The sequence below is a fragment of the Amblyomma americanum genome, chromosome 1 (assembly GCF_052857255.1).
Source record: "Amblyomma americanum isolate KBUSLIRL-KWMA chromosome 1, ASM5285725v1, whole genome shotgun sequence".
Taxonomy (NCBI): Eukaryota; Metazoa; Arthropoda; class Arachnida; order Ixodida; family Ixodidae; genus Amblyomma; species Amblyomma americanum.
Genome location: NC_135497.1, coordinates 196589436 through 196612196, shown reverse-complemented (window position 1 = coordinate 196612196; position 22761 = coordinate 196589436). Strand labels below are relative to the sequence as shown.

At 48.9% G+C, this 22761-nt stretch overlaps 1 protein-coding gene across 1 annotated transcript; it reads left to right on the top strand.

Annotated features, from left to right (window-relative positions):
- The first annotated feature begins 4915 nt into the window (after nt 1-4915).
- LOC144094466 (uncharacterized) lies at nt 4916-22711 on the top strand. Its single transcript, XM_077628399.1, has 4 exons — nt 4916-5805; nt 9195-9511; nt 10920-11037; nt 20792-22711. The coding sequence occupies exons 2-4, from the start codon at nt 9422-9424 to the stop codon at nt 20971-20973; spliced, it is 390 nt and encodes a 129-aa protein (XP_077484525.1). The 5' UTR covers nt 4916-5805; nt 9195-9421; the 3' UTR covers nt 20974-22711.
- Nucleotides 22712-22761: the final 50 nt, after the last annotated feature.

Genomic DNA, 22761 nt, shown 5'->3' with positions numbered 1-22761 from the left:
GGTTGATGTCGCTGAAGTGCAGTTCTTTGCGAGAACTTCGCGGTCGGAATCGCGAACAGGATCCATCGTAACGCTGGTGCAGACGTAAACGAAGCGACAACGACTGATATAGGCCTTCAACGTCCGGCCGGCGACAGTTTACATTTCGGCTGCTGCTACAGGATGCACCGCTCGCTGCCAGCAATCACGGAATTCCATTTATGCCAGTTTACGTCACTTTTCGGCTATTTCGTCATCACAGAGTCCCGAGTTTGAATCAGAGCGGAGTCCAAATCTCGTAGCCATAAATGCACTATAAATGCACCTTCCCCTGCCGGACAAGCGGCAACAAAGCCACGAAATTCCGAACTTTCGGATCTTACTAATAAAAAAATTGACAGCGTCCCTTTAACGTCGCGGTGCGTAACGAGAGCCGCCGCAACCTTCGCGGATTGCAGCGCGTGTGCACGAATTGCTGTAACGGGTAAAGCCTTCTTCTACCGCATCGAGCTCGGGCTAGCACGTTGCCGTTTCGGTTTGCACGCCGCCCTGCCTCGTAACTTGTCGCATTCTTGCTTGATGCGCTTGTACGCAAATACCGCGTTGCGCTAGTGGATACGAAGTGTTGTGCTTGCATTGCTACTGCATTGCACGGGCATTCGGGATGGTCATTTTTTTAGCGCTTTAGTTGGGCCCGAAATAAACCGGTGTTTCGCATTATGCTTGTGGTACGTTATTCGTCGGGAGTCGGGCGAGCCGTGATCTCGCCCTACTCCCGTAAGACCCATATGTCCTAGGACCTATATAAACTGTAGGTTCTGTATCTTGTACAAATGGTAGGTTCCATATATCATATGTTCAGCATAATATACAGGGTGTTCAAAATTAGACTTTCCAGATTTAAAAACATTACCGTTAGCTAGAACACGAAAGCTGTTTCTTCATGCAGGTTATACGACCACGCGAACACAAAGTAGAGTTGTCGGCGTCAGCCTTTTAAAAAAGCTAAAATCAATTAACTTATTCATCCGCTGCAGCTAGCACTCAGGTTACATTAAAAACTTGAAGACGGTCGAATTCCTTGGCTACTCCGTTTGGTAGAATTCTCCTAGCACACGTGTCTTCCGAAATATTCACCTCCAAATTTACAGCTCGATTCGAAATGAAAGAAGCGCCCGACGCGACAGCTGCTGTGTTACACACACTAGGGAGGAATTTCGCGTCAATTGCCACCGGGCGTTCCCGCGAGAGATTGAAAATCACTCATATCCGGTCGACATTTTTAATAGTAATGACCTTTGCAGAGCCATCTTCCTAGCCTCAGTCTCAAGTCCGGATACCCTCCACGGCACGGGCATAAACGACGCCGTCCTGGTGACGTTCGATCCCTTACGCCACGCTGGCGCACGCGCTTTTTATCCGCTACTTCGCCTCTATCTTCTTCTCTCGCATAATGCATTTATGTTTCATCTAAGTTCTACATTCCTTGCTTTCTCTTGGTCTCTCGGCTTCTCCGTGGACATTGTTTTTTGTTGTCTTCGTAAATTGTGACAGGTGGCCATCTGTAGAAAGTGCGCCAAGTCCCCAATGGTTAGGCAAACAGAACTACCAGCTAGAAACACCACAAACACATTTGTGGTGATAACGTAGCCATTTTCTATACCGCATGGATCTAGTGTATAATGACGACGGGCTTCCATGCTACCTTATTATGCTGACCAGCCTCCACGGTTTATGGCGTTCCCGCATGGCCGGTTTTATTAGTGATCCGGACGCGAGGCCCGAGATAGTATCTCCTGATTTATTGAAGAGCAGAAAACACTAGTGCGGGTGTGCCGCAGCGGCTGTTTAGTGCGGCACCCTTGAAAGCACCCTTGAAAAACAATAGCGTCTAATCAGAGCTTTCAGTTTCCTTTTTGTTCTTTTGTAGTGCTTTGTTTTGTAACGAACGTTGTTTGTCGAAGTCTGGCAATAAATAAAAACAAACGGTGGAAATAGCTGAGGGTTAGCGGCGTCATACCTATAGCACCCAAGACGCGTGGGTTTGAATCCCACTGAAAACTAGTTTCCTCCAGTGTGTTTCATTTTCGAGAGTTTTCTAATGATGTCGATTGATGTACGGACGGACGGAGGAAAATGTTCGCGCAGGGTAAGTAAAAATGCCTTTGAATGCATTCCTGCACCAACGTGCATGCACGCTAGGTGTTGTGGCTAAAAAAAATGTTGGTAATTGATTTTAGATAATTAAGCGGTTGACGACGACAGCCACCCTCTCATTGTGCGCCCATCCGGACAGGCCGCTGTACTTCAGTGGTTTCGGCTGCTGTGCCCAAGCAAGCTCGCGGTCCGTGGAAGCCGGTCGCAAAGGCCGCATTTCGATGGAGGCGAAATGCGAAAAAAATAAGCAGCGATTACTCCCGCGGTAATGTGGACGATCCACACCGTGCTTTCGCAATTGTTGCATTTGCTTTGGATGATGCTGCCACACAGTAGTGTGTGACGACTACGCTTATATTTTGGGAGGGCCACAACGAGTGCTGGGGGGTATGATGTGAGAAATGTGTTGGCAAGGGCTTGAGCATCTTGGCGTGCATCGCGTTTGCGTGCATCGTCCCAAGAGCGTTCATCCTCTTTTCGACCCACCGCACGTTTGTGGCTCTGGCCTCCCGCACACGTGCGGCATCCGCAGCACGACGCTCCGTCAAAGTTGCGCCTGTGGACCTTCCACAACGCGACTATAGGGTGCTGCGTCGCCGCTGGCGGTTCTATCACAACTGCGGCGGCCTCTACTGAGCTGGTGCGTAGGATGCCGCGCCATCCAGCCGTTTCAGGATGTTTTTCTTTACTGGCGTTTCAGGACATTTGACGGCGTCTTGTTGCGATCCCGCGTCTCACCCGAGAACGACAAAGTTAGCGCTATGTGCGAGCCCGGAGCTGTAAAATGTCCAGAAATTTGAAACGCCAGAAAAAAAAAATGACGAGAGAATTTTTTTCCTGTAAAGATTGGAAACATTAGAAACATGAAAACAGAATATGCACAGAATTTAATGTCCGATACGCCCAAGATTTGACAGCTTGAAGGTATTTTTACCCAATCTTGCTTGCATGTATTCAGTATACTGCCCGGTGCCTTGTCTTCCCAAAGACTGCCGCATGCTGGCGTGAGGTACTGGTGTGAATAAATTTTTTTCCGCCATCACAAGCATACTGAGGCAAGGAAGGCTCATCCGGAGCAACATAGAAAGGCGCGAAAAGTGCCCGCCGGACACTAGGTCATCTGCTCAGATGATCTGTTGTTTAAGATGCCATTTCAAGGATGTCGTCTGGCTGCAGTCGCTCCAGGTTGGGATGGGCGGATATTCGAAGGTTTCGGATAGCCAACCTAATATCTTCATATTCGATTCGCTGATCGAATCAAAAGTGCACGTTGAAAATCATTCGAAACGAACTGCATGCGCTCTCAAGTTCTCGAGCAGTTTTCGATCAATTGAAGCGAAGTTAGAATATGGCACGCCGTAGTTCCCTTCGACGACTGTTTCAAAAGCAGGATCTATTCGGACGCCACAGAGCATGCTGCTTCGATCGGTCTCCGCGGAATAAAGGGTTCATCTGCGCGCCGCCGTCCATTCGTCTAGCGGCATTCATACAGTCTATACATGGCCTCCAATAGACGGTGGCGCGGCGATACGTGTTCAGGGAGGTGTAGAAAACCGAGCTTTGATGTTCGATGTCGGAGGCCATTGCTCATAAGTGCACTCTTAGTCTGGTTTCATTTAATTTCCAGACAAACTGAGCGGACTTTGTACCTTATTGAAAAAAGGGCAATTTTAGCTGGATCACTCGATAATATGTGGAAGGCCAAATATTTTTTATTTCTGTTTTCCTTTTTTACGTGGACCGCGGGAGCATTTATGTCGAGAGTTAATGTGGGGCACAGAGGTTTCGGAACTTATTTCGATCCGCTTACTTCTGGCTCAATCCTCAAAAAACTTTATGTGGATCAGGGTTTCCAGGTAATCTCCTTCTGTCGTTTCTCTCTTGTTAATGACGAATACGAAGAGCCGATGGGATTTTTCATCAATTAATATGATTATTTTTTCTATTTTCAGTCATTTCACTGTTCTACTTCTCCGCCTCACGCCTTTTTTACCCGTGCAAATACTTCCTTGACATTCACCACCTTGCCTTGCCCAATCCCCCGGCGTATGTATGTGCCATGTTTACTGAGGTAAAGAAGAAGTTGACGCGCTTCTCATGGGCTCCGCCAAGAAGAGGAAGATTCTCGGAAATTTTGTTTCGAGGAACTCTGCGAAATCATACGGTATCCATGGATGCCTTTCTCAAGCCCGTGAGTGTTTTTCCGACATTTGTACGGACTTGTGAGGCATCGAAGCGGTGGCCGCCACGCTAGGCGTGGGTAGGCCTAGTGAAGCCGACCCAGTGAACATGGATTCATGAAGTCAAAACGGGGAGGGTCCTAGTGGTTTATGTTTGCCAACTACTGACCCTGCTAACTCTCAGAATCCCCAGGAAATGTATTTAGATGCCCGAATCCCAAATCACCCGGATATGGACGAAGGCCGTGCCTGGACGCCGGACGACCTTCACTACAAGTGGCTCGTAAACATATGCAAGAAGAATCGCCCTAAAGGTTAGCAAGGGGTGAGCAAGTCGTGGTCGCAGGAAAGATCTATGCTCCCCCGACGTACCTACTTCAAACCGTCGTAAAACCTCAGAAGACGACAGCACCGCTAGCCCAGTAGGCAATGCACCAGAAGACTCAGAAGAATAGGAAACTACCGCCGCTTCCTAAAAATGACTACAAGATAGTTATAAGACCCAAGAAGAGCATGAACGTCAAGAAATCTATGCCAGCATAGTTTTCAAGAGCCATCGTGGGAGCATGCAACAACCTAACGGCATGCGACCAATTTATTGTGAGACCACGCACAGGATCACACATCATAATCAGCACTCCATATGAAGAGGCCGCAGATGCCGTAAGGCACATCATGAGTCTGTGCTTGGAAGGCAATACTTACGCAGTAAATGTCTATCTGGCGGCGCCTGAGGTCGTCATCAGAGGAGTTATTCATGGAGTGGACCCAACCACTCCGTCAGAAGAACTACTAGCCAACCTCCGACAGCGCACCCAGGAGGTAGACATCGTTCAAGCACGCATGCTGGGAAGGTCTCGCATGTCAGTACTAACATTCCTGGGCCGCATCCTCTTCCGTTACGTCATATACTACGGAGGAGAGACGGCGTGCTACCCCCATTGACCGACCCAGCAGATCTGCCAATTATGTCTCAAAGCAGGACACAGAGCAAATATGTGCCCAACCCCGGCCATCAACGTGTGCCGCAACTGCGGACTTCAGGACCCGGAGGAAAACCACGCCTGTGAAGCCACAAGTGCGTGGCCTGCCAGGGAACCCATCCAACGGGAAACAGGGCCTGCAAACAACGCCTCAAAACAATCACCGGACCCAGCCACAACAACAACGCCGTCGAAGAGGACAACAAACAACAACAAAAGCCTTCAAAGCAACACGTCAGTAGGAAAGATCAACAGTTCAACCCGATGGAGTACCGCTGGTTCGCGACGGAGGAAGAGGAGCGGCAGCTGACAGGGACGCCAGGGCCACAGTCCCGGTCGAGATCCAGGACCGGATCCAGCGGAAGATCCAACTCCAGAGGCCTGGTGGTGGGGGATCGGACTCCATTCGTCCTCATCAGAAGATACACCAGAAAGAACCAACCCACAAGGGGTCACCATCCTTTCGAGCGTCAACGCCAAGCCACCTGAAGACAAGCGACAAAAGGGTAAGCTGGTCGGTGGTTGTCTCGCCCGCTGGCTCTAAACGGTTATGGTCCATGCCAGGATTGCGCTAGAATTGAGGAGGAAAATAAACAACTAAAAATAAAACTACCCGAACAACAGAAACGCCTTAATAGAATAGAACAAAAACTACAACGGCTCTTGCAAATTGGTCAGAAACAGACTGCCCCTGCACCCTCGCAAATGGTAGTGCCAGTAAAGCCAAAACAGGCACCAGACAACACCTCAACACCCCCGCCTCACACCCCTCCTCAACAGGCCAGTGTAATTTAAACTCAAGAGCAGGAACCGGCAGCATCAACACCCGCACTTCAAACTCTGGAAAACACACAAAACGTTCTTAGTGGGGTTAAGCAGATTATTAATCAAATGCAACAGGTAATGACACAACAACTAACCCAACAAATCAAAGCCCAACAGACAGCCACACTGGCCCATTTTGCTGCAGTCCAAGAATTCAACTCGAAATTCGAAATAATAACTCAGGGAATGCGAAAGCGCTCGGGGATCGCCGATAACCCACGCCAAAAGGCCCAACGAAGATCCGCTGTCGAGACAGATCTCAGCGACTGCGAATCATCGACAAGCAACGCTGATGACCTCCTCCCCTAATTGGCAGCCAGACCATCTAGAAGTCTGGCAGTGGAACTGTCGCTCTCTAAAAAGGAAAAGCAGCTCCCTTCAGATGTTTATTCGAAATCAACCAATGCCCCCCCCCCCCCCCGACGTCATTTGCCTCCAAGAAACGGGAAACGCACCGTACGCCAAGGGATACCGCACATACAACCACCATACGGCACCTAAAGCAGCTACACTAGTGCACACACACTGACAGTCATATCGCACGATCTCCAGTTGAGTGAAATAGATCAAGTCCTCATCGAGATTATCTCTCAAAAAAGAAGGAAGCAGAGCGTTTTCATCCTAAACCTATACAGTCTTCCAAGTAACACGCAAGAAGATTTCAAGCCAATTTTACTAGAATGTACATATATAGCAGGAAAGAAACCCCTAATTATTATGGGGGAATTAAACGCTGTACACATGACATGGGGCTACCAGAAGGACATCCCGAAGGGAACCAACCTGTTGGAAGCGGCTGAGCACCGGGACCTCTGCCTAATGAAGGATATCATATCCCCCACAAGAATAGGAAACAGTGTTAGCAGATGCACCTGCCCAGACGTAGCTTTCACGAAAAACATAAGGCACTGCACCTGGATCAATTTGGAAGAAACTCTGGGCAGCGATCACAAAATTCTTAGCTTATCCTTAACGACAACCCGCATGAGGTGGACTATTGACTCTACAAAAATAACTAGCTGGGGTAAATTCAGCAATATGAAGCCGCCTGAAGGCGGCATCGCAATTATTGAAGACTGAGTTAAAAACAAAAAGATGCTCACGCAAAAACGACTCAAATCATCCAAACAACAACAGAAACACCTCAGGTAGACAGACATCTCCTACATTTATGAGAAGCTCGAAAAGGTCGAGTAAAACGGCGGAAAAAGCATATATTAAATAGAAAACTACAATTAAAAATAGCGAAGGTTATGGAAAGCCCAGGAGTATGCTATAAAGCTCAGCAAACAAAACTGGGTAGAGCTTTGTGACTTGCTGAAAGGTACCCTAAGTACTGCCAAACATGGTCGACCTTACGATTCCTAATAGACACATCCAAAGTCAAATCGGGCTCAAGCAGAACACTCCATTCCATAGCGCATAAAAACCCGGGCACAGATGCAGATTTAATAACAGTCATGCACAAAAAATACATAGGGTACTCCTCCCCTGCTTGCCAAACTCTATATGAGGGCCAGCCAAACCCTCCTTGACTCCCCCCTAACACTGGCAGACGTCTACGCAGCAGTCCGCATGTCCACAAGAAACACTAGCCGGGTTACAAAATGCATAATCAGGAACCTCAACACCGATCACCTGGCGGACCTAACCAAGTACATCAACAAAGAACTGTGGGAGAAGGGCCAGCTCCCGTCGGCTTGGAAACACGCACACATCATCACTATACCTAAGGCAGGAAAGCCTTCGGCTATAGAGAGTCTCCATCAAATCTCCCTTCTTGCCTGGGAAAGCTCTATGAACGAGTAATTCACCCGAGGCTTCAAAATTGCATTGACGAAAACAGCCTATTTCATTCCCGCATGCTGGGCTTCCGCAAGGGACTCTGCACGCAAGATGCCTTCCAATCACCAGGGCTTCAATCTATGACAAGGATCCCGCAAAAGCGGAATCACTGGCCATAGCCATCGCCATCAAGACTCAAAACCAACAGGGGAAGTGATCGCACGTAGTGACGGACTCCCAACAAGCCTGCAGGGACTACCTTGCTGGAAAACCTCATGGAAAAGTGAGCACACTATTAAGTACCCTCTCACACTCACACAGAATAACATGGACACCTGGTCAAGAGGCATACCCGGAAACGAGGTAGCGAATGATCTAGCCCGAGCTTTCACAAACCGGGCGGATCCCCATCCCTACCCCACCTCCTTCTAGGACGTTATAGTGACAGGTCACAGGCTAGAACACCTTAGGCTACAAAGACGACATTTCTCATCGCCACACAAACAACTGTCCTCTTCAGATACCTTTGACTGGAGGAGAATACAAACACATATCCAAGTCTTCACATTTTACAAAAAATCAGACCCACACAATACCCAAGTTACTGGTGCGCAGCAAACCCCACGCTCTACCATACATCTTGGGAATGCCAGGACAAACCGGACAAAAAGTTAATAGTGCCATACCCGACACACGAGCAGTGGGAGGAGGCCCTGGCCAGAGACAACCTGGACCAGGAAGTCTGGATTATCCAGCTGCTCCCCAAGTCAGCTGCCGCCAGCGGAGACCTGGAGTAGGGCCCGACCACCCGGCTCCTGCGAATTAATTTATTTTAATTAAAATATATATCTCTCTCTCTTGTACTCTCCTTTTCCGACACACTCCAGTCGACCGCGGCGCCATTACTGCTTTGTCTGATGTAGGCAGGGGTTCGTAGCGTGGCGTTTCTTACGTGCGTAGTTTCGTGTGCTATGACGCGTGGCTTCTTTTTGTGGGTTGTGTGGTGATGCAACAGAAGCGATGTGTGACCTTTGCTATTCGAAATGCGTTATAGCGCCTCTAAGTCTCGTTGTGCAAGCTCGTTCGTCATACTGCGGCGAACATCTCATCGGCGCGCTGCCTCCTCAATGGCGCGTGCCATATTTGGCGCCGAGCGCTGGCGCCGTCACTCCATGAGACGCTTACCTTCGGATTCACCGTGCGAAGTTACGGTCTGTTTCTTTTGTCAGTTCGCGTTCCTTTTATTGAAAGTGTTTCTTGTTGATCCCACGCTGTCACTTTCAAGCTGCAGAATATCTTCGTCTACCAGTCACCGTATCTACCAAGGGCGGCTCTCTTCGCGGCCCTGCTCACTGCCGTGCTCCTGCAAGGACGCCGTAGCAGTTGCCTATCGGCGCTGCCCTGAGGTGACCGTCTGACTGCAGTCGCAGCGAGTTCCTCTCTCGCGCAGTTCCACTGTCTTGACCTGGTTCGGCGCTATTGTGCGCCTCGAATTTCTCCTTGACCCGGGCAATGCGGCTCTGGCGGGCTGCGGTCCGGGTGGCGGTTCCTGATGAGCGCCAACTCCAGCGATCTCTGGAGAAGCGAAATGCCGTTAATGATGTAAGTACAGTGCAAGAAAATTACTTTCTGTGTTTTGGTGGTATGAATGAAGCGCCGCAAGTGAATTTACCCTTCGTCTCGCAACTTGTTCGCTGCGATTTGAACGCCAGGAGCACGCGGCGGCGGTTACCGCTAGCGTATTCACTTCTCGCGCTAGCGAGCTAACCGTTCAATTCTGGCTGACGTCTCCTCGCTCTGGCATTTACTCCACTGCTCAAGAGGTGTGAAACGGATCAAATTGCATTTCGTGAATCTTGAAGAATTGGTCCTTCATTACTGCGGCTGAATAGGTCCGACGCACCAGAGACTGGGGCGTGTGCTTGGCTGTGGCTCGTGACCCTGTAGTTCGTTTGAGTGCAGAATGTGCTGAGATCTGTAGACCGTCTTTTGCCCGTTGCTAAGCAGAGCCACATGCATTACAAAATAGTTCAGTGCGGTAAAACGATTGGAGGTAACAGGACCATTCAACTGTAGTGCGGCGTGAAATGTGTAGCACTGCGGAAGTGGGGGCCATCCCTGTTGGGAAGCCCGACGGCGCAAAGAAAGCTGAGGAGTATAGGCATTCAATTCAAGGGATTGTATTGAGAACTACTAGGTTTGGTTTGGTTTATTAGGGATTAAGGTCCTAAAGCGACTAAAGCTATGAGGGACGCCATTGTGAAGGGCTCCGGAAATTTCGACCACCTGCAATTCTTTAACGGGCTCTGACACTGCACAGTAAACGGGCCTCTAGAATTTCGCATTTACCGAAATATGACCGCCGCGGACGGGATCGAATCCGCGTCTTTCGGGTTAGCAGCCAAACGCCATAACCGCTGAGCCACCGTGTCGGCTTGAGAACTAGGCCTATTGTCATCACCCAAATGTCAAATATTAAACGACTGACAATAGACTGTTCGAGCTGCCAGCTCCTAAAATAATATGAATACAAGCCACTATGCGGTGCTACTGGGATTGGCACCGATATCTTATTGTTACAGCCTGCAATACTTATAGGCGATTAGTATATTTAACAGCTCGTACATAAAAACAGACGTAACATTTGAAATCCATCGATCACCGTTGACGTTAACATGAGATTGAATACCATCCCGATGTACCAGCAGGTGCAATTGCCATTGCGATATTAGCATAATTCATTGTGATTGTCATATAAGCTTCCATTATTTTAGCAGTGTTAGACGCAACTGGACAAAATTATTGATTTCTTTGTTATCCTTTATCTGTTGCTACTCTATATGAAAGTACTTCACGTGCTGTTACTCAGCAAACTTTTTCTTAGCTCCACTGCGAGAGCGCTATTGCTCTTTGCGCGCTTAGCTGATTTTTACGCTTCTTTACATCGTTGTGAAAGCATCTGGTGGCTTCATCTCTCTGACCTGAATCTTGTTCTCTGGCCTATACGCAGTCCTACTGCCGCTTCCGTCTACCAACCCGGAATGAAGGTTACCTGCAGCTGGTCCGCTACACATCACTGTACATATACAGGCGACAAGGAATGACGCACCGCACAGTGTATCCACCAGGTGATTTGAACACGCTTCTTCTGATTATGAGCGCATTTTAAGAAAGAAAATGCGGGTGTTTACTCAATTCATTAATTTTAATTTGTTACACGGACGACCATGATTTCAAGCACACTGTCAGAGATGAGGGGTCCTTGAGTGAGCTGACTCTTTCAGAGCCGCAGGTCCCTTCTACGAATGACATTGTCGGACTTGGTTATGAAGGAAACTGTACAGGGGGTTTATTTACAATATTTACAAGGTTTAGGAACCCATTGGAGGGTGATGGGGGAAAGTCGGATGATCTGAGAAGATCTGAGGATGATCGAGGAATCCTTCATCACGGCACTCGTCGTCCGGTTTTAAAAGGGCCGGTCCCTAGGATTCCCCAGGTTCGAGGAGGTCTTCACCAGGTTGGGCGTTTCCTAACTTGCGCTGTCGTACACACACACACATACACACCACTTCACATAGGGACACGCCCCGTCACATGTCTCACCGCAGAGAGAGAGGGTGCTGCTGGACCATCACCCTCTCAGAGAGAGCGTTGTCTTCGAGTCCGAACGAGAGTTCTCACGCTGTCAAGCCGGACACGTCTTCCGGGAAGTCCGAATGGGCGAGGCGGCGGCGAGCCGGCACAGTTGAAGGAGTGAGCCACTCCTGCTCGGGTTGGCGGTCGCTAACTGCCTCCGTAGCAATGTTGTTTACAAACGGCGGCAGAGTCGTCCGTCTCGAATCAAATAACCCAAGCGGGGACAGGCCGTGCGAACCAAGATCCTTATCGCCGTGCAGGGACCCCGGCTGCAGGTGTCCCGGGCCGACTACGCAGCTGACCCAGACGGGCTGTCGCGAGAATCCTTACAGCTTCTCCGCGGCCCGAAAAATCTCGAATGTCCAGCGTTAACGACCGCTGGGCAGGAAGAGACGAGGTGGCGTCCGTGTTGGTCCCCTGGATTGCAATATCAGCGCCCCCAAGGCAGAACCAAAAGCACCACCAACAAAGGAAAGCGCAGGTGGGACGTTCCAAACAGCAAAGCACCGCCCCACCCGCAAGCGCTCGGAATTCGCCAAAGAATCACCAGGCTTCTTCCACTGACAACAAGACACTTAAAAAAGTGTTTAAATTTGGGTTAATTTCGTGCCGACAGAGCGCGAAACATTCCCTTTTGAAATTGCCACAGCCGGATTACTCGGAAGAAAGCTAAAAAAAAAACGCTCACACAGGAGGAGATTCCTCTATGTTCTCCCGCTTACATCAGTCTGCTCAAGCCATCAGCATTTCCGTGCAGTTCCTCCTTCTTATAACGCATCGAGAAATTGTACTGTTGGAGAGCCAGACTCCATCTGAGCAAGCGACAATTTTTGGGGGACATCTGTCGCAGCCACGTTAAAGGACAATGGTCAGTCTCAAATACAAACTTTGCTCCGTACAGGTAACACGACAACTTCTGCGCTGCACAAACTAAACACGCGCACTCTTTTTCGGAAGCCCTGTACGCTTCCTCTCTACTGGTTAGTTTGCGGCTGATGTACAGAACTGGGTGTTCTTCATGGTCGTAGCCAACTTGGCTTAAGACAGCACCCAGCCCTCTATCGCTGGCATAACACTGGACTATAAACTCTTTCCCATAGTCAGGTGTCTTGAGCAAGGGTCGGGACACGAGTGCTTCCTTCAGGCTTTTGAAGGCGTTTTCTTTTTGGTTATCCCAACTTACGTTAGTAGGTGCTCCCTTTCGCAAGGCGTCAGTTAAGGGACTAGCCCGCTGTGAGTAGTTAGGAATATATCGCTGGTAGTACCCAACTAATCCCAAAAAGGAGCGAATGTCCGTTTTCGTCCGTGGTTGCGGAAATGCTGCGATCGGGGCAATCTTTAACTCGGATGGGCTCCTAGTTCCCTGGCCTACAACGTGGCCCAAGTACGTCACCCGTGCGCAACCAAATCTACACTTTTCTGCCTTCAGTGTCAGTCCAGCCTGTCGTAAACTGGAAAACAGGGTCTTTAGGTGTTCTAGATGCTCTTGCCAGGTTTCCGAAAAATAGCGACATCGTCTAAAAAAGGGAGTGAAAAGCACTGCATGTCCTTCAGTACGATGTCCATGAGTTTCGAGAAGCGGTAGGGGGCGTTCTTCAACCCAAAACTAAGCATTAAGGGTCGAAAGGTGCCCGCTGGGGAGATGAAAGCGGCATAACTGCTCGCGCTTTCTGAGAGGGGAACTTGGCAATATCCGCGTACGAGATCGAGGGTGGAAATAAATTTCGCGTCGCTCACCCTTTCTATCCTTTCCTCTATGTTGGGAATCGGGTATACCTGATCCCTGGTAATTGCATTCAGCTTTCTATAATCCACGCAGAGACGAGGATCTTTCCCTGGGGCCTCAACAAGAATTAGCGGTGAGGTATAGTCACTTTCCGCTGTCGCTACAACCCCTAACTCCAACATGCGCTGAATTTCAGCGACCATTATTTCTTTTTGCCGCGGTGATACCCTGTAGGGTTTCGACCGTACCGGCTCATCCGATGTGAGCTCGATTTCGTGCGTCAGGAGATGTGTCTTTCCCGGGCGACTGCTAAATAGGTCAGCGAATTCGCTCAACAACTGCTTTAGCGTGTCGACCTGTGTCCCGCTTAGGAAATCTGCATTCACGGAGTGAGCCAGAATGTTTTCCACGTTGTCACTAGCGTCCGCACCTCCCTTCCAACCCTGACTCTCGCTGTCCAGCTCTTCTGGTTCATTTAGAGTCAGATTGACCTCCCGCTGCGTTCCACGAACGGCTGCATCAGATTGCAGTGTTAGATTCTCACCTGCTTTCTCCTGCCTGGAACCCTTAGCGCGTAATTTGTCTCCGAAAGTTTTTACAACACTTCCACTGGACCATCCCAGGGAACTTCCAGCTTGTTTTTTTCTCGATGGCCGGAGGATCATCACGCGATCGCCCGCGATGAAACCTCGAAGGCGCGGTTTTGTCATAATAGACCTTGGCGGCCTTCTGGGCAGCTTTCATATTTCTGTTTACTAATTCCCTCGTGTTGTTAGGGCGGTCCAGTAGCTGAAGCACGTACTCAACCACTGTCTGGTTCTCTCCTGTCCCTTCCCACATTTCTCTCGGCATTCGGAGGGGAGAGCGGAGGGCTCTTCCGTACACGAGTTCTGCTGGCGTAAACCCCGCAGCTTCGTGGGGGACTGTTCGTAAAGCGAAAAGTGTGCTTTATGCTCATAACAAAGAGCGCGTAGCACTCTCTTCAGCACCGAATGCCATTTCTCTACATTGTTGTAGTGCGGATGATACACCGAGCTGTGTAACAGTTTTATTCCGCATATTTCTAGGAATGTGGTCGTCAAGGCGCTTGTAAAGACCGTCGCCTGATCGGCTTGGATTTCGGCCGGAAATCCTATTCCCGCGAACACTGACAAAAGGGCGCCAACTATTTCTGTGGAGCTCAAGTCCTTCAACGGAATTGCTTCGGGAAATTTTGTGGCGGGACATAGCATAGTAAGCAAGTACTTATAGCCTGATTTCGTTTTAGGCAAAGGGCCTACTGTGTCTATTACAAGCCGCCGGAAGGGTTCCGAGATCAATGGAACAATTTTCAGTGCAGCCTTCCATGTCTCTCCCAGCTTTCCCACGCGCTGGCACGCATCACATGATTTCACGTAGCGTTCGGCATCTTTGAAACAACCCGGCCAAGAATATTTCATTAATAGCCGCTCCTTTGTTTTACTGATTCCCAGATGTCTTGCCCAGCCATTTCCGTGGCAGAGACTCAGAATGTCCGCTATGTATTTTTCGGGCACGACCAGCTGATCAAATGTTTTGCCTTTTCTGTCCTGGTAGTGTCGGTATAGTAAGCCTCCCTTCTCATGCATCGTTATGTTGCGTCTCGCGATGCCCTCTTTAGCTGTAAGGTGCAGTCTTTCCAAAGTGGGATCCTGCTTCTGTTCTTTTATTAGGGACTCCCTGTTCACCTGCAGAAGGCGATCATGGCTACGCGATGTTGGAGGTAAAACGGATCCTTCAGCGTTTTCTGCCTCCTCTACCGACTTAGTGGTTGAAGTCCCTTGTCGCTCATCTGTTCGGTCAGCTGTCTGGTTTTCATTCCTCGTTGGTTCCCTTCCCTCCTCATTTGTTTGCAACAATATGCTGGCTGGTGCGTCTCTGGCTACCTGAGGTTCGGGAACCTGACTTAGTCGAGATGCGAGCTGACGAGTTTTCGACCTTGTCAAAGCTTGTATCACCCCGCTTCCGAGTTTCTGGCCTCTCTCGCGCAGGAATTGGTCTGATCGATTCGAGAAGAGGTAAGGATATTGAAGTGGCACGGCCTTCGAAACTGCGGCCTCAGTTATTAGCTCTCCAAACGGTCCACAAATTCTCACTCTAGCTATGGGAAGGCATACACTGTGTTCTTCTACTGCCTGTTTTATCCACAAGACTTCTCCCGTAAAATCGTCCGCTGAAACGTAAGACGGATGGACAACGTCCATCGTCGCGGCGCTGTCACGAAGCACCCTGCACGGCTTCCCGTTAACGTGCAGCTCGTGCAAGTATGGCTTAAGGAGCTCTAGATTCTCGGCGTTATCCTCGACGCATGAGAACACCAAACGTTGCTTTGTACACTTGGCTGCAAAGTGCCCGGCATCATTGCAGTTGTAGCAACGAAATGGCCTACTAGCCTCAAACTCTTTTTTCGCGGCTTTGTCTGCTCCCTGTCTCTTCGCCTGTTCTTCACGCTTTTCTGGCGCTACCTTCGTTGCCTCCGATTGCTCCGAACTTCTAGCACTTCGCGTCTTTCTGCTAGGCCCTTTATCTGGTATCGCGTTTCGAGCGTGTGACGCACCCTCTTCAGTGCTCAACCTTCTGCGCGAAACGTACTCCTCTGCTAGCTCAGCGGCTCTTTCAACTGTGTCGACTGTTTGCCTGTCTTGAACCCACAGTTTCACCACTTGGAAAATGCTTCGGTAAAATTGCCCAAGGCAAAAACACTCAATGATTTTGTCTCGGCTCTCGTAAACCTCGGCTCCTTTTAGCCACTCTAGCAGTTTCGTCTTTAGGCCATACGCGAAATCCGGATAGCCCTCGCTATCGTGTTTCATTGTGCTTCTGAAGCGCTGTCGGAAAGCTTCGGCTGACAGCCGGTACCTTTTTAATAGACTGGCTTTGACTTTTTCGTAGTCAGCTGCGTCTTGTGTGCTAAGTCTCGCTATGACTTCAGCTACTTCACATGGCAAGAGTGTCAGAAGTCGTTGCGGCCATGTACTGCGAGCAAATTTCTCCCTTTCGCAGGTTCTCCCAGTTTCCCAGATACAATCCTATGTCCTTTCCACTTTTATAGGGATGCATGAATCTGTTCATTTTATATGATTGTACATCGCTTGCTCTTTCAGGAGACCCGGCTCTCGAACTGTCGCCTTTTTTTCGATTTTGGCTTGCAAGCTGCAATCGCTTTAGATTTCTTCTTTTTCAGCTTCCAACTTTTGCCGTTCCTTCTCTTTTTCCCATTCCGCTTACCTTTTTCTTTTTTCCTCCTGATCGGCTATCTCTTTACGTGCTTTTTCTTCCCGTACCAAATTCCACGTATCTACCAGCTGATCGTCCTCTACGTGTTTTTGAATTGTGTGCATATTTCAGGTTTTGTAATTTTTCCCTGTACTTCTATTGACAGTTCCTCGCATAACAACAGCAAGTCCGACTTTGACAATTTCATAAGGTCAATGGCAACTTTTTTTTCTCCGCTTTGGCAATGCTACCTTCAAAATGTCGTGAGATTACCTTTTCTCAATTGACATACACTTCCCAGTGATTCTAGATTATTCTCTCAAAATCTGAAGCCTGGCGAATCCTATAGCAAAATGCCGAAACGCTTACCGGTTGAGAAAGCACGATGTCGCACAGTCCATCGCAGCTGTTTCCAGCCAGTTGTTAGAGATGAGGGGGGTCCATGAGTGAGCTGAATCTTTCAGCGCCGCAGGTCCCTTCTACGAATGACGTTGTCGGACTTGGTTATGAAGGAAACTGTACAGGGGGTTTGTTCACATTATTTGCAAGATTTAGGAACCCATTGGAGGGTGATGGGGGAAGGTCGGAGGATGATCGAGGATTCCTTCTTCACGGCACTCGTCGTCCGGTTTTAAAAGGGTCCGGTCCCTAGGATTCCCCAGGTTCGAGGAGGTCTTCGCCAGGTTGGGCGTGGCTTAACTTGCGCGCGCGCGCACACACACACACACACACACACACACACACACACACACACACACACACACACACACACACACACACACACACACACACGCACGCACGCACGCACGCACACACACACACACACACACACACACACACACACACACGCACGCACGCACGCACGCACGCACACACACACACACACACACACGCACGCACGCACGCACGCACACACACACACACACACACACACACACACACACACACACACACACACACACACACACACACACACACACACACACACACACACACACACACACACACACAGGCGCGCTCACGCACACACGCACGCACACACGCACGCACACACACACGCACACACGCACGCACACACACACACGCACACGCGCGCACATGCACACGCACACACGCACACACACACCACTTCGCATAGGGACACGCCCCGTCACATGTCTCGCCGGAGAGAGAGAGAGGGTGCCGCTGGACCATCGCCCCCTCAGAGAGTTGTCTTCGAGTCCGAAAGAGAGTTCTCACGCTGTCAAGCCGGACACGTCTTCCGGGAAGTCCGAATGGGCGAGGCGGCGGCGAGCCGGCACAGTTGAAGGGGTGAGCCACTCCTGCTCGGGTTGGCGGTCGCTAACTGCCTCAGTGGCAATGCTGTTTAGAAACGGTGGCAGAGTCGTCCGTCTCGAATCCAATAACCCAAGCGGGGACAGGCCGTGCGAACCAAGATCCCTATCGCCGTGCAGAGACCCCGGCTGCAGGTGTCCCGGGCCGACTACGCAGCTGACCCAGACGGGCTGTCGCCAGAATCCTTACAACACCAAACATATTTGTGTTTCCAAAAGTGCTGACATAAACGTGCCATATCTTGTCTCTCTTCTATATTGCCTAACATACTTCTCTCCCAGAAAATAGAGTCAATGTAACGAGCTTTGTAATTTACATAGCCTATAAATACCCAATGAAACACTTTTGGTAGTTCAGCGTTCGCTCTTTTTCCCGTGATTCAGCCCTTTGGCTTGTTTTATGCACTGAATTCATCGAGTACGTGGCGCACGAACATACCTTATTTGTCGTCTCTGTCCACATCATATATTTACCGCTAAACAGCGAATTTTCCTTTGAGCTGGACATGAATGCTTCAAGAGACTATACTCACATGCCATTTAACTCAAGACAGTGAAATACTTCCACAAAATGTTCGCTGCATTCAACAGGACTTTCTTTCGCTAAAATTTGATATGCTTCTTTTCTTTGTGTATAATTTTTGTGCAATTTGTCCCCCGTGGCTTTACCTCGACTGTGTGATTCGTATACCCTCGTTCTGATAATTGTATAGATGACTGCAAAGAGACTACCACTGCAAATCTAATATTGCTCACCAAAAGTGTGTGCTGAAAGAGAGGAACAGGGCAAACAAAAAAAAAAAAACGAAGGACTCTGTAAAGAAAGAGACAGACAAGCGCTGTACTTACAACTGGCTTTTTTTATTCCGAAGTGTGTTTCTGAAGAAAAAAGCCAGCTGTAAGTTCAGCGCCTGTCTCTTTCTTTACGCTGTCCCTCGTTTTTTTTTGCGTTTTTGCTCTCTTTCAGTGTGCATTACCAACTCGCCCACTACGCTGCGTTGCAAAAGTGTTTGCCGGAAAGCGCATGCATCAATAAATGTAGGTGTCTTGAGAAGAGCAGCTGTTGGGGAAATAAACATGGCAGTGGAAACAACACCTACTAGCTCTCTTGTAATGCAGCAAAGCCTGACAAACTGGAAGCAGTAAACAATATATTTTTAGTTACAAAAGTCAGGTTTCTGCAGGAAAATACAGAAATTTCTCCTAATTATGTTCATTCAGGGCCTTTAGCAAGTATTGCTGTTTTTGTGGACAATCCAATCTGTGCTTATTATTATTATTATTATTATTATTATTATTAGTAGTAGTAGTAGTAGTAGTAGTAGTAGTAGTAGTAGTAGTAGTAGTAGTAGTAGTAGTAGTAGTGGTAGTAGTAGTAGTTACTAGTGGGAGTGGTTGGCATAAGGTGCAAGGCAGTTGGGACATGAAGGATAGCGATGGAATTTGTGCCGATAAAGCGATGCAGGAGTGGCAAGCGTGTTCAGTTGTATCTGTCGAAGGATGTCAGCCTCCCGCACAGAAAGACTAGGATGAGGGTCGGAGTAGAGTTTGCGGTCGAGGCGGAGAGCTCTGTGACACTCTTTGATGGTGGCGCGAAGGGACAGTCTCGACCCGCCCTCCGAGGGCCTGGGCCAGGGGATCACTGGTGCCCGGATAAATGTTTCGCGGGCGAGATGGCTACCCACCTTACTGCCGTCAATCCCCTTCGGAGGAAAAAGGGGTAAGGCTGCAGTGACGCATGCAGGGCCTGGAGTTCCGTGGGCATATGTGGTGGAAGTGCTTTTGTAGCGATAGCTACATTACGGTAGCATTTCGAGCCCTCGGCGGGGCTGCAACGCTACGCTGTAACGTGGTTGGTCACGTGGTGCGGAGCAGCTGCCGGCGGCGCGGCGCCGTGGCTGATCACGTGGTTCGTCACGTGGTTGGTCACGTGACCAAGTTCCACTCGGCCAGCTGTAGCTATCGCGTCACTCCAGGTTTAATCAGAGTTAAACCACCGCCAATTTTTGATTGAATGGTACGAATGGCTGCGTGGGAGTCAGTGTAGATGGTATAGTCAAGAACAGGTGGGAACGAATGAAAATGTTGAGTGGTGTGAATGATGGAGAGGGCCTCGAGCGAGAGAATGGCCGAGAGGTGTAGGAACGGGCCGCTAGTGTGAGTGACAGGGATGGAAAGGAGAGGTTTAAAGAGGACTCGGGGGCTACTGGAGCCATGTAAGAGGCATCCGTGTACGCCACTCCATGAGTATTCAAGAGGGGGGGGGGGGGACTGTGATGAGAGGCAGCAGCATGTCGGCGGCCAGCATGCAGGACTGCGACATATTGGAGGGAAGAGGAAGTATATGGAGGTTAGAAGCCTCCGGAGGGAAGCCCCCCCTCCCCGAGCGAGGAAAACAATTCTGGGCCCCAGTTTTTCTACTAAAAAGTGTTTCAAGAAGTGTAATTGCGGATTGTCAGTGACATTCAGGCATGATAATTTGGACATGCAGTTTTTTCTGATTTCTTGAAATGTATGTATTTCTCACTGTACATTTTTTCTGTTCAGTTTATTTAATAATTTCGGCAACTGATTTTGCAGTGTTTGATGACCATATGTTGTGCGGTATGTTTTTACATTCCAGTATTCGCTACAGAAAGCGCCAGAAAAGGTATTATCCGGATAATAATCGCTGTTGCGGAGTGGTTTAGAGTTTGGAATGTTAAATTTTAAAACCACATATGTCAAAGGTTATTATTTGGGCGCGTTTTCTTTGATGATTTCATTACATTTTTTTTCTTACTTTAGGGTGGTGTAATAAGTTTAGAGGAATGGTTTTTTTTTCATGTGCTTACTGCATACCGTCCTCCCAACCAACCTGTACCCCCTTATGTAGTGTTTACGGGCGAGGAAAAAAATAAATGAAATTAATATTTTGTCTCATTTTTCCTCACGCGGCCACGCGAAAAGGCGCAGGCGGCAGAGTCGCGCGGTTTGTTCCGCGCCCTCCAGGGCTGCTTCACGCCGGAGGTGCAAAGAGGGGCAAGATTTGTTGCACCGACGGAGCCGTCGCTCAACGACAGCCTGTGGACACCAGATGTGGCGCAACCTTGCAACGAACGTCTCGTTCGGAAGACCGGCAGAACCTTTGAAGAGTGAACATTGCCAGGCGGAACGAGGTCAGGCGCTCGCGCTTGACGGGGACCAATAAAAGTGACGAATTGTCGGCGACGGTGCGGCTACCTGAGGTCCTGTAGTGGCTCCAACGCCCGAAAACACTGAACGTCAACAGTTATCGGGTAACGGGCTTGTGTCGATAGGGAAACGCCGCCGGACAGAACGGATGCCGCCACTCGTTCGAAGACAGTAACGGCCCGTTTCAGTTATGCCGTTGACCGAATTCCAGGATACGCCAAGGTAACGGGTCTTTGGGAAACAAGCGCACACTGGAAGTGAGTCAGCATATTTTCAAGCAGTTTCCTTTCTCTTTCGTAGGGGCGAGGGATTGTGTAACACGGTGCAAGTTGTTTGGCGTGGTACGTAACCCAGTGGGCGAATCATTTTGAGGTCCATTTCCGTAATGCCGGATTTTTGAAGTGAATTTGAGGATTCATTTGCACTATGTACTTTAGGGAGAGGGTTATAAACCTTACTGAAACTAGAGGTCGTGCCATGCGGCTTGTAAACTAATCATGTGATGCGTTTACTGTGATTGGGTGCTACTGAATATGGACTGGGGCGATAGGTCTTTAGAACCGGGCCCCGGAGCGTGGGAAAAGGATCTGAGCTACTGTCGGATGTAATGCATCTTCGGCTATGCCGAGTAAAGGCTTCCCCTGTCTTTAGCCTGTTCTATCTTTTGTTGTTTCATCTTTTTGCCGCTCAAAGTGTCTCTAATGCCTAAACTTGTAATGATGTAAGTTCGAATAAAAAGGCAGCGCAAAAAAGACGACCACACGAGGAAGACACCACAAACACGAACGCTACTAACAACTGGCTTTATTTTCCGCAACAGTTAACAATATATAGGCGTACACATCGCATGCGCAAATGCGCACTGGCCATTCTAAAATTGTAAAACGAGCTGTGGCAACTTCTTGCCTGAAACTAGCGATAAAAAAATTATGCCCCCACTCGATTATTCACAGCAATGATCAAAAGGTTTCCCGATTGAGGGCTAGCGGCTATCCGGGGCAGTTACTTGGCGGTATTGCAGAATGCTTACTAAGGGAAGTTACTCAGTCCCATAAGACTAAAAAACCAAGCTGTGAGGGACGCCCCGTTGTGATGCCGTACATTCATAACATCTCCCACAGAAGGAAGATAGCTAACAAGTACGGAGTTGAGGTGGTTTTTTCAGCTCCCAATAAGCTCATTGGAATATGCAAAAAGTTCAACGAGAATGAAGACCACAAAAAGAAACCTGGTTGCAACGTCAAACACGACATCACCTATGTAGAGTGTGTAGAAAACGTCCTTTACAGCATTCCGCTTAGCTGTCAACGAACCTACGTAGGGCAAACGGTAGATGCCTGAACAAGAGGCTCAGAGAGCACGAAAGATTATGCGAACAAGTTTCAAAATCCGGGAATCTGGCACCACATTGCGCACACTGCAAATGCACCCCGATGCTAAAAAACACCAAGGTAATAGGTCGGGCCAGAAACAGGCGGGAACGCGAAATAATCGAAGCTTGCTTGCGCTATGCCTGTTGCTCCAGATAAGAAATGCGTTAGCTCCCCTTCGATGATGTTAGGGAGAACTGAATTTAACTACCTCAAGACTACAGTATTTCCCGCTCATTTTAATCCAAACGCCAGAATATTTAATATGAGTGCCGTTCAATTTAATCCAGATGCCACAGAAATTAATCCAAGTGCCAAAGCATTTAATCCAATATATATATATATATATATATATATATATATATATATATATAT

What these genes read in the sequence shown, in the direction of transcription:
- LOC144094466 (XM_077628399.1), top strand. Translation starts at nt 9,422, where the DNA reads ATGCGGCTCTGGCGGGCTGCGGTCCGGGTGGCGGTTCCTGATGAGCGC. An exon ending in AGCGAAATGCCGTTAATGAT is followed by an intron (nt 9,512 to 10,919) that starts GTAAGTACAGTG and finishes GCCTATACGCAG; the next exon opens with TCCTACTGCCGCTTCCGTCT. An exon ending in CCGCACAGTGTATCCACCAG is followed by an intron (nt 11,038 to 20,791) that starts GTGATTTGAACA and finishes CCACGCGAAAAG; the next exon opens with GCGCAGGCGGCAGAGTCGCG.